This window comes from Rattus norvegicus, chromosome 7 (assembly GCF_021556685.1).
Source record: "Rattus norvegicus strain SHRSP/BbbUtx chromosome 7, alternate assembly SHRSP_T2T, whole genome shotgun sequence".
Classification (NCBI taxonomy): domain Eukaryota; kingdom Metazoa; phylum Chordata; class Mammalia; order Rodentia; family Muridae; genus Rattus; species Rattus norvegicus.
Window position 1 is genome coordinate 59,947,316 of NC_141540.1, and position 17,944 is coordinate 59,965,259.

The following is a 17,944-nucleotide window of genomic DNA, read 5'->3' on the forward strand; positions in this document are numbered from 1 at the left end:
AATCTTATTTTACCTCTGAGCTGAATGCCTCAACTAGTGATGAAGAAGAAATTCTACCTTCCAGGAGTCCTTCCAATAAAAGAACCAAGAAATTCTTACCTAGTTTTGGCAAAGAATAGGGCACTTTAAAGTAGTCTTCATAAAATTCTATTAATCTCTTTGTAATGTGGAGAGCATAGTCCCCGGATCCTCTTCTGATAGCGTCGGGTCTTGCATATAATCGAACCTAATTAAAAATATATATAAAAGTTACTTTAGCCTTTTGGTACTTGAGTTTTATTTTCCCTGAGCATATGAATCTGCACAAATCACTTTGGATAGCATAAAAATTAAACGGCGTTCCTGTTTATATATCAAAACACATTGTAGCAAAAGAGCCAAATTTAAACAACTGACGTGGCAGAGTAGAGCCAGTCACAATTTACTCACTTTCCAGGATGACTTAGAAACGATTTATACACCTTGCATCAAAATAAATAGTCTAAGTTATTACTTACATGTGCTTGCTAGAGATATGAAGGCACGGTGGATTAGAATAAGGGATCCATGGCTCAGCAAGTGAGAAAAACTCACGGTCTGTTACAACATGCTGCATGGAGTTTTAGAAGAATGACCAGACTCTGTGTGTGTGTGTGTGTGTGTGTGTGTGTACGTGTGTGTGTGTGTGTGTGTGCGTGCGCGCGCACGCACACGTATATCTTACTTATGCTTCCTTTTTCTCATTCTTATGTCTTTGGAATCAACTGGTTTTTTATTCCAAATTCATAAAGTAAGAACAGAAAACTTTTCACGTACATGAGCAACCCCCACTCGGGAAAGCTGCCTGCATCTGCTCCTAGATTTAAAACCAGCTGATGTAATTCATATTTTTAACAGAATCTGGGTCCTTATTATTGATTCCTAAAACAAGCACCATAAATTATCTAGTCCTTGGCCAAAATAAAAAAAGGTCCCAAAGTGAGAAACATAAAACTGAACAAAACCAACAATCCTATAGAAAAGGTTAAAATGAGATTAGTTTTCATAAAGCTTTCATAACGCTATCCAGCATCTCTCCTTTCCAAAGGCTAAATCTATTTTTCACAGATGTGGTCCCTAATCCTCATATCAATTCTGTGAATAAGAAGTGTGCATTTCATGAAGCAGTAGAAAGGATACCAGCAAGGGAGTTGGATTTTAGTCCTACTCTGCCACTAACCAAGCAGGGGGACACTGAACAAATCATTTAACCTCTTTGGATCTTATTTATAAAGTGATGTTGTTGGCCATCAGCTAGTTGCTAAAATGCTTCTCACTTCTAAACTACATTACCTCCAACCCCATTTTACAAATAAGGGAGTCTGTGTTCTTTTTAAATCACTACAAAAAAAAATAAGTGGTTTACTCAATATAGCAAAATGGATATTTATTTTCAACAATAAAACGAAAAAGCTGTATTCAGTTTTAATGTAAAAATTGATTAGGCAATTAGCTCTCTATTAGCCCAGCCTAAAAGAGAACAGAGATGTATAGTCAGAAAGTATAGGCTGGTTACAAGGAAAATACATTCCGACTTCATGTTGGAAAGACACGTAATTCAATAAGGTACCTGCTAAATTCAATACCAATTGTTTACTTAAATTGCAAACTACTTACTCCCTATCAGCAAAATCAAGTGGCAAATTTCGTTGATAGCCATCAACAGTCTTGACTGGAAATGGTATAAAACCAAGAGCTATCAGGACCGACCAGTATGTACATCAGTAGAATCTGTCACTGAGAGGCAGTAGGCACCCTGCTACCACGGCAACGACAAATGTGGAATGCCTCAAACAAAGTTCTCAAAAAACCATCCCTCACAGAAGATGAGGACATAGTCAGTTTAGAGAGAGAGGCTCTCAAAACTAAGCCTTCAGCACTCGAGAGACTCACGGTACTCATGAGCTCACAGAAAACGTGTTTACCTGTACAAGATTAAAGCAGGCAACAATCCAGAATGGAATGGAAAGCGGTTCATGAGGGACCAAATGTGGATAGATGATTTACTAAATTAAATGAAGGGGGGATACATTTGCAAGGATATAGTAATGGGGGTGGAGTGTGACCTTCTCAAAAATGTAATAAAATGTAATAAAATTTAAAACTAAATAAATGCCTACTAATTTTAAAGGCACTTCCAGGCAGAGATGGCTTACAAGGGAGTGAGGGAAGCAGAATGGGAGACTAAAAAGCCAGCAAGGAGATGGGAGCTCAGCACACTAAATGAAAAACAAGAAAGAGCCTAGGCACTGGGCACGTCCACCAGAGACCACTGGGGACCATTCATTATGCATTCGTCCAGTCACGGGACTATTTATTTGGCACTGTTGTTGCACCAGATCCAAGACTGTCTTTTCACTTCCTACTCTGGAGCACATGCTGTCTACTTAATCAAAGGAGCCACAAAACATAGGGAAAGCAATGTCTGTGCAACGACCATTCTCGAAGACCTTTTCAGTAATTAGAAGTGAATGACAACTAGTGGTAGGTGCTGTACACACGATAGACTACACATCTCAGATGGGTTCTGAAGAATGGTGGGGTTTTTGAGAAAGTCCCTGGCAAGTAACTGATAAATTGCCATTGCAGCTATGGCAGGTGCTACTGCAGTGTGACATAACAAGGGTCACTGACTTAACATTTAGGCAGCCCCATTGATTTGGGTAGAAACACAATCAAGTCTGTCAATCAAGTCAACCAGTTAGTCAAACACTCTCTAGAGCCAAGCAGGAGAAACACAGTTAAATCAATCTGGTTGTCAAGATTTGATGGAAATAATCCAACTTGAATGAGAAGACAAAACAGACACATGCTGAACACAATGTCTTCATTCTCCAGTTCAGACATTTATTGCGGGCCTGCTGTGTTTCAGGCATTGTACTAGGGAATAGAAATAGAACAATAAAACCCCTACTACAAAATGAACAAGACATTTATACTTACTGCTCTTAAGAGGTTCACCGTGTGTGGAAAACAAACAAATAAATCACCAATGGAAATACAACCCAAGAAATAGAGCACTGCACATTCTGTCTTAGCAGAACACAGAGCTAAATCCTATCTCACCCCTCATCTTTCTGATGCGTCATTCCCAAACTATCCCCTTTGTTTCCATTTCATCAGCTTATGGCTCCAGAGCACAAACAGATACTCTGTATTCTTTCTTTTGATTTTTGTTACTGTTTTGGGTTTAGCATTGTTTTTTTTTTCTGGATGTGGACTCACTATGTAGCAAATGCTGTCTCCAGATTATGATCTTCCTGCCTAAGTCTCCAAAGTGCTGGGTTCGTATGTATGCACCACCATACCCAACTTCCTAAGCTTCTTTGTTTTGTTGTATACTTTATATAGATCTTTCAATTCGAATTCTCATAGAAATGATGAGTGAGTTAACAACCAAGTCAGAACACTTTAAATAATGAGGGGGCCTGAGAGAAAGTAGGTATAAGCAAGGCATTTGTTATGTGCCCTCCCTGTTTCTAGTCTCCCTTACACTCAAGGAAAAACAGCTCCACAGCTCCACCCCCCCATTGCTATACTAGAACTAATCTCAACAGGATCTGTAATAACCACATGGTGGCAAATCTAACATCCAATTCAGAGTTCAATCCATCAGCAGAATGTACATTTAGTTGTTATTGAATGTCCTTGAAACGGTTTCTTCCTGTGGACCAGTCACTTCTTCATGTTGGGGAGTGAGTTCCTTGTTTCAACACATGGACCTCTTTGCTTCTCTGTTTACACTCAGTCCTTTAATTATAATGACTAGCTTTGTGTTTGTGTGACTTCCAAAATGATGACGTTACCCAATAATTCTGGGCTTTCATAATCATTAACCAACTGTCCACTTGACATCTCCACTTCAAATCTCAGCTATCACATTCCAAAGGCAAATTCCTGCTGATCCATATGCACAGCTGTTCCTTCAAATCATTCCACATCCCAGTGAAACACACTTCCATCCTGCTGTCTGTCCTTGTTTCCCTCACAAGCCAGATTATCCTATTGCCTCTGCCTCTGCCTACCCAGAACCCTACTGTTCTCACCACACCACTGCTACCTCTCTGGTCCCAGCTATTTCTGTTGTATTGTTCTCCACACGGTAGTCAAAGTCTCTCTGATACATGAGAATCAAATCATGTTATTCCTCTGCTTTTGACCACCTTTCCATGTCATTCAGAGTAGAATTCCAAGGGTATACAAAAGGATCTACACATACATTTGATTTCTCTAGCTCTGTGCTTTTATTCCTATTGCTCTGCTAACACTCATATGACACTCAAGACTTTAAAGCTCTCACTTCATCATCTTCCGAAGCTGCCTAAGTATCTCATGCTCCCAGAACACCTCCTCCTGACCCAGTACTGTCTAACCCTTCCCAAGAGTTTCCTTGAAACACTACCATTGGACAAAGCTTATGTGTTGACTATCCATTTTTATGTCTTCCTGCCTTCTTCCCCGTGAGTATAACTTGATTAAGAACAAAGAATTTTGTCTGATATATCTAACTACATGAAGGTGTTATATTTTTAGGTCAAAATATGTGTAGAGAGTGTCAGGTAATGTAAGTCTTTGATAAATGATGTAACCAGAGAATTGAGTTTTAATGGCATGTTACAAATCCTAAAATATAAGACCCATGCTTCAAGAAGAGCAAATGTTTTAACTTAATATTTAAATAAGTAAATAAATAAATCTGGGTGATGGGAGGGATGGCTAAACAATTAAGAGCGTTTGTTATTCATGCAGAGGACTCAGGTTTGTTTCTCAGCATCCATCTGGAATCTGACAAGTATCTGTAACTCTGGTCCCAGGAGATCCAATGCCTTCTTCGAACTTCCTTCGGTATCAGTAACAGATATAGCACAAACACATGTATGCCAACAGAACATTCATATACACCAAGTAAAGTAAATAAATTTTTTATTTTAAGAATATTAAAGCTATGTGTACTAAGCACTCTTATCCACTGAGCCATGTTATTTTACGAATATAAATATAAAAGCCCATGGTCTCCTGAGGCTAATATATCATTCAACATGTTTTCACTACTTTGGTTCTATTTGATCTTCTGTGGTAGGCAGGATAACTCCCCTGATAGTAGTCTTCAAGTCCTAATCTTAGCCTGAGAAACTGACTTTGCAGGTGTAATTTATTAATAAATGGATTTGACGATGTGTGTGTTGGTAGGGGGGCAGATGTAGTAAACTACAAAATGGATGTGTATGCAGTATCCCAGACCAAAGTATCACATTGTTTGTGTGTGTGTGTGTGTGTGTGTGTGTGTGTGTGTGTGTGTGTGTAATTATTTATTTGTTGGTGGTGCTTTGACATAGCCCATAGCCCATATGCTGTCTAACAGGATAACTTGTAAGAGTCAGTTCTCTATTTCTACCACACATATACTACAGATTGATCTCAGGTCATTAGAGCTAGTGGCAACCTCCTTTACTAACCAGGCCATTTCATCAGCCAGCCAGACCAAAGTATCAATAAGACAACAATGACTAAATAGTAAGTGATCTCAAAGGGACTACTAACCATTGGAGCTTTATTATAATGGATGTAGAGATCCACAGGAACTTATTAGGCAAGGGAGTGATAAGCCTATTTCTACATTTTAGAAAGATCATGGTGCAAATAAACCGAGATATCATATAGCAAATTACTTTAGACTGCATGCAGAGAGGGAGAGTACAAAAATGAAAAGATGAACAATGATAAATTGGACATGTAAAGAGAAAGTTACATATGTGTCTGTAAACCCTGTTGTAAAATAAGAATTTAATACTGTGGGCACAGGCCAGTCACTTAAAGACTTGTGCCATACATTGCCATGATCAGAAATAGGTTTGGGAGCAACTGCTTAGGCATCAGCAAAGACGATGAGGATGGAATAGAAAAGGGGGTGAGGAAATAGGTTACAGTGGTGTAGAAGTCCAGGTGAAAGAAGGCAGATGTTAGATCTAGAGGCAGTCGGGATGCAAAGCCATGGATGAATGCATTCAATTGATCCTAATGCTGTTGAACAAGCCCCTTAGTTACTGAGTAAAGGCAATTGTAGTCACAGTCTCACTTAAAAACAACTATTCACCTAATCTGTATTCAGGTGCTCACTCCAGGGCCCTGCAGAAGCAAGTGAGATCTAGTTGAAGAATCAGGGGAAACAGCCAAAGTAGTTCACAAACTAAGTTGATTCCTGTGTGGTTAATGGAGTAAATTTAGAGGTAATTCTCTTTGTAGTTAGGGGAGAACACCATAGTCATTTGCTTCTTTGAAAGTGACTAGGTTCTACACAATCACGACATGAAGACTGGATCTTCGCGAAGACACAGTTCTCACTTATAGGCAATGAAATATAATTTTATTACAACAGCTTATTTGCATTTTCTGACATTCTCTGATAAGGCTGCAGCTCTGAAAACATAAATTGCTTTCCAGGCTTTATCTGTCTACTGTAGAGCATCTTCCCACGACAAATATGAACCAAGCTCTACGGATGTTGAGTTCACCAGGAAGGACATCACACTAACATTGGCACAGGAGGAGTTGAGCTTCAGATTTTATACTGCCTGTTTCTGCTCACTTGTGACAGTCAGTTAGTTTACCTGGGTCTCTGTTTAAAGTGTTTGCCTGAGGGAGCAGTTTATCAGAGCCTGTTTATTATATAGTATGCCTGGAATGTTGGTGTGTCATTAATTTGCCTGAACTTGTCACATCCAGTCTTCATTTAATTTGAAAAAAATATAAAGGTGATTTTCTGCATATAATCTTATTCCTTTGCATTTGTCTTGCCCTTGAAAATACAATCTAACCGTTCAGTAACTTTTCTCTATCATTTACCCTTGAACACTGCTCTATTATTCCTTAAACTGCCCGTGAACTTGGCAGTGATTTACAAAAATTACTGGCATAACCGGGACAGAGAAGAATAATGCACTGACTCTAGAAATATCCTGGTAGCCCCACCCTTACGACCATGCACCAGAGCTAAGAATGAAAGTGAGGCCACGTGTAAGCATACATTTCATCACTCAAAATTTAATGACAATGCCTGTTGGACCCAGTGGCCTTCATATGGCTTTATGGACTCTCAGTATTTAAAATGCCTGGTTGAGCGTAGGCAGATCTCCTCAATTTCTTCCATGCATCGTCACAAAAACAGGGATGACAGTCAGCTCTCCTGCAAACTGAATAGTCAGCGTAGAGAGCATATTGGGGAGTATATTGACATGACATGTGGATTTGACAGAAAAGAAAGTTACCCAGTTAAGGGTGGCCACTAGGGGTAGCATATAAACATATGGCAATATTAGGAGGGGATATGCCTTGGAAAGGAAATACATGGAAGAAGAATCCAGATCTGTTTTTTTTCAAACTGATTTTGTCTCTGATAAGTGTGCAACTTAGAAGAGCAATGGAGACTGTTCAAAGACATTATGATAGGGCTCCACGTACGTGATTAATATCTAATAAGAATGTATCTGTTGACTGTTAGGCAATGCTTCATGTGTTGAGTACATAAAGCCTTAGACACAAGACAAGGCCTCCCCTCTCAGGGAACGCCTCACAGTGAGGAGACATAACAGTGAGGTCTTAGGACACTAGGTCACAGCCTCTAATTTACACTGTCTCAGAGAAATCCTCCTCACAGAGCAGGTGATTCAGTGGAACTCAGACTGCCTACCACAGAAATGAAGACAGGCAATCAGTTATTCAGACACTTATATATAAAGGTCTATATTTTATTATATTAGAGAGTCCCAAATACACAGCAAAATAAAAGAAAAAAAAAGAAATGTAAGAACATGCGCATAGTTGTCAGAAGCACTGTGAAATCTTCCACTAAGTAGATTTAGACACTGTCTCCTAATATTAAAAAAACTTCACTGACTTGTTAAAATTTATCTTTACAGAATTCACCTGTGGTGTGAACACAGTGTTAGCAATAAATTTCGACTTTGTAGGTAAAACATTTGGAAAGATTTCATACCGTCAAGTTTCTTTAGAAGACAGTGATGCTGAATCTATATTTACAGGAATTTTTGAAGACTGTTTTAATTATTTGTTACAGTAAAAACTGCACTGTGACTGGGCAGTGGTGATCCATGCCTTTAATCCCAGCACGTGGGAGGAAGAGTCAGGTAGTCTCTGAGTTTAGGACAAGTCTGGTTTACAGAATGAGTTCCAGGGCAGCTCAGGGATACATAGGAAATCCCTTGTGTTAAAAGACTTTTTAAAAATATGGTGCTCTCTATATAATTATGAGAAACCCTGTTTCATTACATAAAACAGCCAAGAAAAAATTCCATTTACAGCAGCAGCACACCTGTTAAAGACTTGAATAGAATTTTTTTCTGGTTCGACAGTTGTAATTTGGTATTTTAAGTTAAATAAACCTTTGGCTTGCCACATTTATTTGTAATATATATTATATAAATATATAGGTGTATGTGTTTGTGTGTGTATATATTATATATATCACAAGAGTATATTAGGAACTTCACAAGGCATAGTAATTACTTCACAGTCTTGAAATATCACTGTAATAAAAGTAACTTTTCTTTTCCTTAAGAAACAGTCCCTTTCACTAATAATTACTAAACAATGATATGTTGTTGCTAAATTCTCAGCCAACAAAGCTGAACTCATCCATGTATATGAACACACTTTCACTTGGTGGTTCTTCCTGCAAATCAGTAAAATAGAGCAAGCCTCAGGGAAATATCAGGTGATAGGGCTCCAAGAAGAAAAACATAAAGAAAAATCATATGGTTAAATAACTAAATGTTTAGAACTTTAGTGTTACTTAAAATTCAAACAACGATGTTTATTTCTAAGGCACACTGAAATGATACAAAGCCGCGACGAAGGGAAAAGCCAGTGCCCACGTGAAGAGGCCAAGAAGCATAAAGTTTGGGGTGAGGAGAAGAGATAATAAGATCCCATAGGGGTGGAGAAGTCCTGGGGGCCCTGGAGGCAAGGAACTGAGACTGTCCTTGACATTGATGTATACTGCTGGTAGAGTAGAGTCTGGCTGCTACTTTGAGAGGCTGAGAGTGACTTTAGAATATAAGGCAGCACCATGATGGGACACCATTAAGGGGAATTATTCAGCCAACAGAATAATTAATGTTTCCTTAGACACAGAAGTCACTGAACAGATATTTTAATATTACAGATAATATTAAATATTACATATTTATTCTATAGAGTTTATACTGAGAGTGGCAAAGCTGGGAACAAGCTATCTCTATCAGATACCCCCGACTCTAGTCAAAGAACACATTCTGAGAACGGGGAGAAATTAGAAATCAAGATGGATAAGGAGTTAAATGACAGTGCTTAGAATGAGATGCATGCTACTATTAAAACCCTGACTCCCCTAAAAGCCATCACTTGAGAGGGGAAATCAAAAGAGAAGATCAGAACCTCTCAGAGAGTCCCTCCCAGCCCCTGCAATCCATGCCAGAGAGTCAGAGGGCATAAACAGTCACACACACGCCTCGAATGAAGTTGAAAAACAAGCCTCACTCCAGAACAAATGCAATTTTAAAAGAACCAAGACTATTATGGTTGATAAAATGGCTCCAGTGGCTTGTTTCTACTTACATCTCTCCTCCTTCTCCTTTGTAGAATTTTATCAAAGATTCGGGATAAAACCCCTGCTGAGAATCCCAACACTGGTTTGCCACCCACCACAGGGTTCCATTTTAAGTCCGGTGGCCCTTACACTATGGAAGGACAGGTTGTCTATATTTAAAGTGTATATTTTGTCCTCTGTCAGACTTTATGTTTTCTAATCATCCCTCCTCTGTCTTCAGCCCTTTCAGCATCTGCCATAATGCCCCATACCCTGTAGGGAGTGCAGGCATATTCCTGATTGACACGGGATGACAATACGCTTTGGAAGTCCTTGTCCCTTTCTGTACTAAAATACAGCCATAACAGACTCACTATACCTCCCAACTACACTTTTCTCCAGCAAGTGAATTAGCACAGTGATCATCTCTAGTCTCTGCTTGTAACACATTTCTCATTCATTTACTAGGGATAGCATTTTACAGCTCACTGTGGCGCTTAAGTCACTCATGGGTACTTCATGGAAAGAGCACTGTTTCCTTTCGTTTTGTTTTTAATAGTTGTACGTCTATCGGCATCTGCTTCTAAATATATGTAGTAGAATGAAAACAATCCTCAGGGCTAACCACATCCTATGCCCTAGCCTACAGAACTTATGAACATTGTATTATGTGGGAAAGGGTTTCGCAGACACCACTAACTTAAGAATCCTGAGAATAGACTGTTACACAGGCTACCCAGGTATGCCCCAACGAGGGAGTGAGAGAATTCTGAGCAGGTCAGAAAGGAGATGTAAAGACCCAGAGAATACACAGTAGTCACGAACATTGGGTGCCAGGAATGGAGCTGGGAAGACAAGAGACCAGATCGCCCTCAAAGCCTCCAAAGAAACAAATCCCTTGGACTGCTTTGGGACCTGTAACCTCTAGGGCAGGGGGAGAAGGAATTTGTGTTACATTAAAGCCAATGAATTTATGACAATTTGTGACAGCTGCAATGGGATGCTAATCCATTGCAATGTTTTGTCTTCCTGGCAGCTAATACACTGCTGTGTATTGAATTTTCCGCATCTCCTGGGAGTACATTTTATGTTTATGTGTTTCTGTACCATAGACATAATTCTTTGCAAGTTTCAACCTGCTAACTTTGACACACCTGTGCTATTCAGCTATGTTATTTCCAAGGATATTGTTGTACAGAACCAACACACACACAAACATAAAGATGGGTTAATAAAAATTAGCATTATCTACAAGGCTTTTTCCCTAATTGTTGTCCTACCACATGTGCACCACAATAACATAGGATGCTTACTGGAATTTTTAGAATGCTATTGAGTATCTCGTACCAGCTGTGGCTCTGGAAGATATATATTTATATACATAAACACACTCACATATCCATAATATATATATTAAACAAACCATTAAAGGCACATATATGCTTATATGTATTATTATTTCTTACAAACTTTTATAAATATTACATATAATACATAATAAAAGCATAACAAATTAGAAAAATATCTAAACATATATATATAGTTATTTTTTTAAACTTTTTCCAACAACGGTCTTCAGTGAAGATACAGTCACAAGGATGCTTTTATTTTTAGACTTTAGTATTCCTTCCCCCTAAACAGTAAACAATCAGCAAGAAGAGTCACATCCAATGTTTGGGAATCCAAAACAATCATTTAATCCTGCCACATCCCATAAATAGCACAGAAGTGTTTAATCCCTTTCTGAGATAGAGTATTGTCTTTTTGTTAGTACACAGACTTGGATTTTAAAGAAAGGAGAGAATAGATTTGGGAGCTCTCTTTATCTAGCCCTCAGTTCTATAAACACTCAAATGCCTTGAGTGGGAATGACAGCCAAGTATATCTATTTGTGAATGTAGGACTTGGCTATCAGTTGATTTCAGGTTCAATTCAGTCTAGTCCACTTGTCCTTCAGTCTTCAATCCAAACCATCTGATGCCACCTCAAAGGTAAGAGTCTTCTCTGGACCTTGGCATTTAGTGAGAGCGCAGCACCAGGCCTATTCAAGCATCTGTGTTGTGTCTTACAGTGATGCTGGCCTCCTTCTTCCTCTCAGGGTGCAAACTTCAGAAATGATTCATGATTTATTAAGCACATACTGATGGAAAGGCTACCCTGAATCAGGCTTTCCCCTAGGTGCTGCAGTGAACCAAACATAAGAATGTCAATTATGGGGATATTTGTGTCTTACTTTTTTTTTGGAACTTCCTTCTGCATGAATTTTGGGATCATTTACCATATGTACAAATGGAATGCTACTGTGGAGTGTTCTGGGATGACACTTGTTTTTTATTCCTTTTTTTAATTAGATTTTTTTTTCTTTTATTGCATTTTTATTTACATTTCAAATGTTATTTCCTTTCTTGGTTTCCTGGACATAAGTCCCTATCCCCTTCCCCTCCCCTTCTCCCATGAGGGTATTCCCCTCATTATCCATCCCCACTTCCAACCTCCCCTGAATTTCCACTACTCTGTGGGATCCAGCCTTGGCAGGATCAAGGGCTTCTCCTCCTATTGTTGCCTAACAAGGCCATCCTCTGCTACATATGCAGCTAGAGCCATGGGTCAATCCATGTATAGTCTTTGGGTAGTGGTTTAGTCCCTGGGAGCTCTGAATATTTTGGTTGGCATTGTTCTTACGGAGTTACAAGCCTCTTCAGCTTTCAATGCTTTCTCTAATTCCTCCAATGTGGATCCCATTCTCAGTTCAATGGTTTGCTGCTAGTATTCGCCTCTGTATTTGACATGCTCTGGCTGTGGCTCTCAGGAGAAATCTATATCTGGCTCCTGTCATCATGCACTTCATAGCTTCATCAATCTTATCTAGTTTTGGTGGATATATATATATATATATATATATATATATATATATATATATATATATATATTCACACATGGGCTGAATACCCATGTGAGGCAGGCTCTGAATGACCGTTCCTTCAATCTCTGCTCCAAACTTTGCCTCCATATCCCCACTTATGAATATTTTGCTCCCCTTTTTAAGAAGGAGTGAAGTATCTGCACTTTGGTCATCCTTCTTCTTGAGCTTCATGTAGTCTGTGGATTGTATTTTGGGTAATTCAAGCTTTGGGGCTAATATCCACTTATCAGTGAGTGCATACCATGTGTGTTTTTCTGTAATTGGGTTACCTCACATAGGATGATATTTTCTAGTTCAATTGCCTATGAATTTCATGAAGTCATTGTTTTTGATACTCCATTGTGTAGATGTACCACATTTTCTGTATCCATTCCTCTGTTGAAGGGCATCTGGGTTCTTTCCAGCTTCTGGCTATTATAAATAAGGCTGCTATGAACATAGTGGAGCATATTTGTGTCTTTGTTATATGTTGGAGCACCTTTTGGGCATATGCCCAGGAGAGGTATAGTTGGGTCCTGAGGTAGTACAATTTCCAATTTTCTGAGGAATGTCCAGACTGATTTCTAGAATGGTTGTACCAGTCTGCAATCCCACCAACAATGGAGGAGTGTTCTTCTTTCTCCACATCCTCACCAGCATCTGTTGTCACATGAATTTTTGATCTTAGTCATTTGGACTGGTGTGAGGTGGAATCTCATGGTTGTTTTGATTTACATTTCCCTGATGACTAAGGATGTTGAGCATTTCTTTAGGTACTTCTCAGCCAATTGATATTCCTCAGCTGAGAATTCTTTGTTTAGCTCTGTACCCCATTTTAATAGGGTTACTTGGCTCTTTGGAGTCTAACTTCTTGAGTTCTTTGTATATTTTGGATATTAGCCCTCTATCAGTTGTAGGATTGGTAAAGATCTTTTCCGAATCTGTTGGTTGCCGTTTTGTCCTAATGACAGTGTCTTTTGCCTTACTAAAGCTTTGCAGTTTTATGAGGTCCCATTTGTTGATTCTTGATCTTAGAGCATAAGCCATTGATGTTTTGTCCAGTAATTTTTCCCCAGTGCCCATGCATTCGAGACTCTTCCCCAATTTTTCTTCTATTGGTTTGAGTGTATCTAATTTGATGTGGAGGTCCTTGATCCATTTTGACTTATGTTTTGTATAGGGCGATAAGAATCAGTTGATTTGCAATCTTCTACATGCTGACTGCCAGTTGAACCAGCACCATTTGTTGAAAATGCTATCTTTTTTCCATTGGATGGTTTTTGCTCCTTTGTCAAAGATCGAGTGACCATAGGTGTGTGGGTTCATTTCTGGGTCTTCGATTCTATTCCACTCATCTACATACCTGTCTTTCCACCAAAATCATACAGTTTTTATGACTATTGCTCTGTAATACTGCTTGAGGTCAGAGATGGCGATTCCCCCAGAAGTTCTTTTATTGTTCAGTATAGTTTTCACTCTTCTGGGTTTTTTGTTATTCCAAATGAATTTGCAAATTACTCTTTCTAACTCTATGAAGAATTGAGTGGGAATTTTGATGCGAATTGCATTTAATCTGTAGATTGCTTTTGGCAAAATGGCCATTTTAATTATATTGACCCTGCCAATCCATGAGCATGGGAGATCTTTCCAGCTCCTGAGATCTTCCTCAATTTCTTTCTTTAGAGACTTGAAGTTCCTGTCATACAGATCTTTCACTTGCTTGGTTAGAGTCACACCAGGGTGTTTGGGACTATTGTGAAGGGTGTCAATTGCCTAATTTCTTTCTCAATCTGTTCATCTTTTGAGTAGAAGAAGGCTACTGATTTGTTTGAGTTATCTTTATACCCAGCCACTTTGCTGAAGTTGTTTATCAGGCTTAGTAGTTCTCTGGTGGAACTTTTTGGGGTCACTTAAGTATACTATCATATCATCTGCAAATAGTGATATTTTGACTTCTTCCTTTGCAATTTGTGTCCCTTTGACCTCCTTTTGTTGTCTGATTGCTCTGGCTAAGATTTCGAGTACTATATTGAATAAGTAGGGAGAGAGTGGGCAGCCTTGTCTAGTACCTGATTTTAGTTAGCTACTGGTTTGCTATATATTGCTTTTACTCCTTAAGATTTGGGCCTTGAATTCCTGATCTTTCCAGGATTTTTATCATGAAGAGGTTTGATTTTGTCAAATGCTTTCTCATCAGCTAATGAAATGATCATGTGTTTTTTTCTTTGAATTTTTATATAGTTGATTATGTTGATGGATTTCTGTATATTGAACTATTCCTGCATCCCTAAGATGAAGCCTACTTGGTCATGGTGGATGATTGTTTTGATGTGTTCTTGGATTCGGTTTGCAATAATTTCATTGAATATTTTGCATCAATATTCATAAGGGAAATTGATCTGAAGTTCTCTTTCTTTGTTGGGTCTTTGTGTGGTTTAGCTGTAAGTGTAATTGTGGCTTCATATAAGGAATTCGGTAGGGCTCCATCTGTTTCAATTTTGTGGAATAGTTTGGACAGTATTGGTTTGAGGTCTTCTATGAGGGTCTGATAGAATTCTACACTAAACCCATCTGGTCCTGGGCTCTTTTTGGCTGGGAAACTTTTAATAATTGCTTCTATTTCTTTAGGAGTTATGGGGTTGTTTAGATGGTTTATCTAATCATGATTTAACTTTGGTACCTGGTATTTGTCTAGAAAATTGTCCATTTCCTCCAGATTTTCCTTTGTGTTGAATATAGGCTTTTATAATATGATCTGATGATTTTTTTTAATTTCCTCTGATTCTGTTGTTAAGGGTCAGTTTTCACTTCTGATTTTGTTAATTTTGATACACTCTCCGTGTCCTCTCATTAGTCTGGCTAAGGGTTTATCTATCTTGTTGACTTTCTCAAAGAACCAACTCCTGGTTTTGTTGATTCTTTGTATAGTCCTTTTCATTTCTACTTGGTTGATTTCAGCCCTGCATTTGATTATTTCCTGCCTTCTACTCCTCCTGGGTGTATTTGCTTCTTTTTGTTCTAGAGCTTTTAGGTGTGCTGTCAAGCTGCTAATGTATGCCCTCTCCTGTTTCTTTTTTGAGGCACTCAGACCTATGATGTTTACTCTTGCCACTGCTTTCATTGTGTCCCATAAATTTGGGTATGTTGTGCCTTCATTTACATTAAATTCTAAAATGTCTTTCTTTATTTCTTCCTTGACCAAGTTATCATTGCGTAGAGCATTGTTCAACTTCAATGTATATGTGGACGTTCTGTTGTTAGTGTTGTTATTGAAGAGCAGCCTTAGTCTGTGGTGATCTGATAGGATGCATGGGAGTATTTCAATCTTATTGTATCTGTTGAGGCCTGTTTTGTGACTGATTATATGGTCAATTTTGGAGAAGGTAGCATGAGGTGTTGAGATGAAAATATAGTCTTTTGTTTTAGGGTGAAATGTTCTATAAATAGCTGTTAAATCCAATTGGTTCTCTGTTTAATTTCTGTTTCCATGATCTGTCCATTGATGAGAGTGGGGTGTTGAAATCTCCTACTATTATTGTATGAGGTGCAATGTGTGCTTTGAGTTTTAGTTGGGTTTCTTTTATGTATGTAGGTACCCTTATATTTGGAGCATAGATATATAGGATTGAGAGTTCATCTTGGTGGATTTTTCCTTTGATGAATATGAAGTGTCCTACCTTATCTTTTTTGATACCTTTTGGTTGAAAGTCAATTTGTCTTAGATATTAGAATGGCTACTCCAGCTTTTTCTTCAGACCATTTGCCTGGAAAGCTGATTTCCAGCCTCTTACTCTGAGGTAGTGTCTCTCTTTGTCTCTGAGGTGTGTTTCATACATGCAGCAAAATCCTGGGTCCTCTTTACTTATGCAGTCTGTTAGTCTATGTCATTTTATTGGAGAATTGAGTCCATTCATGTTAAGAGATATTAAAGAATAGTGATTTTTTTCTTCCTGTTTTTTGGTTGTTAGAGGTGGAATTATGTTTGTGTGTTTCTCTTCTTTTAGTTGCATTGCAAGGAGGCTGCTTTGTTGCTTTTTCTAGGGTGTAGTTTCCCTCCTTGTGTTGGAGTTTTCCATCTATTATCCTTTGTTGGGCTGGATTTGTAGAAAGATATTGCATAAATTTGGTTTTGTCATGGAATATCTTGGTTTCTCCCTCTATGTTAATTGAGAGTTTTGCTGGATATTGTAGACTCAGCTGGCATTTGTGTTCTTTTAGAGTTTGTATGACTTCTGGCTTTCATAATCTCTGGAGAGAAGTCTGGTATAATTCTGATAGGTCTGCCTTTATATGTTACTTGACCTTTTTCCCTTACTGCTTTTAATATTCTTTGTGTTTGTGCATTTCATGTTTTGACTATTATGTGACAGGAGGAATTTCTTTTCTGGTCTAATCTATTTGGGGTTTTATAGGCTTCTTGTATGTTTATGAGTGTCTCTTTAGGTTAGGGAAATTTTCTTCTATAATTTTGTTGAAGATATTTACTGGCCCTTTAGGTTGGGAGTCTTCAATACCTTTTATGCTGTAGTTTCTTGATACATAGCCATTCACCTTTTATTCCTCAGTAATGTTTTGAGCCCTTCTCTCTGATTGGAATTCTAAAATTCCACAGTTTATATGAAAGTGATTTTACTCAATTCAGGCATATTGCTTTTCAAAGTCTTTAATATCCTTGACTTTTAGAATTTTTGCATTAATTTCATGATGACTTTACTATACTTCCTTTTAGTTGTGTAACTTCTTACTAGATTATACAATTATTAGATATTTCTTATATTTCTACTTTAATTCTATCTTTCCCATTTAGGAGCTTATTTTAAAATTTGCATTGTTACTACTTTAGCAACCTTATATTTATTACCAAAGAAGGCTCTCTTAGATTCTAATTTCAACATTTTATGGCTTGAGTTTTGTCATATACTAGATATTAATAAAGTATCAAATATGAAAATTGGGGCAAAGATTGAAATAAGCACAATATACTCTCTGAGCATCCATGTTAAGAAATTGATGGTATTCAATTGATATAAAAAAGCCAGTGTCGCCTTATTTATAATAGCCAGAAGCTGGAAAGAACCCAGATGCCCTTCAACAGAGGAATGGATACAGAAAATGTGGTACATCTACACAATGGAATACTACTCAGCTATCAAAAACAATGACTTCATGAAATTCATAGGCAAATGGATGAACTAGAAAATATCATCCTGAGTGAGGTAACCCAATTACAGAAAAACACACAGGGTACTCACTCACTGATAAGTGGATATTAGCCCAAAAGCTAGAATTACCAAAGACATAATCCACAGACCACATGAAGCTCCAGAAGAAGGATGACCAAAGTGCAGATGCTTCACTCCTTCTTAAAAGCGTGAACAAAAATATTCATAAGAGGGTATATGGAGGCAAAGTTTCAAGCAGAGACTGAAGGAATGGCCATT

The 17,944-nt window shown here is 38.2% G+C and overlaps 1 protein-coding gene across 1 annotated transcript in view; it reads right to left on the reverse strand.

The window, feature by feature from the left end:
* Nucleotides 1–17,944, reverse strand: part of Trhde (thyrotropin-releasing hormone degrading enzyme) — a 404,767-nt gene that overhangs the window by 292,910 nt on the left and 93,913 nt on the right. Inside the window, 1 exon segment of the mRNA NM_001108991.2 lies at nucleotides 100–226. Coding sequence (NP_001102461.1) covers nucleotides 100–226 — 127 coding nt within the window.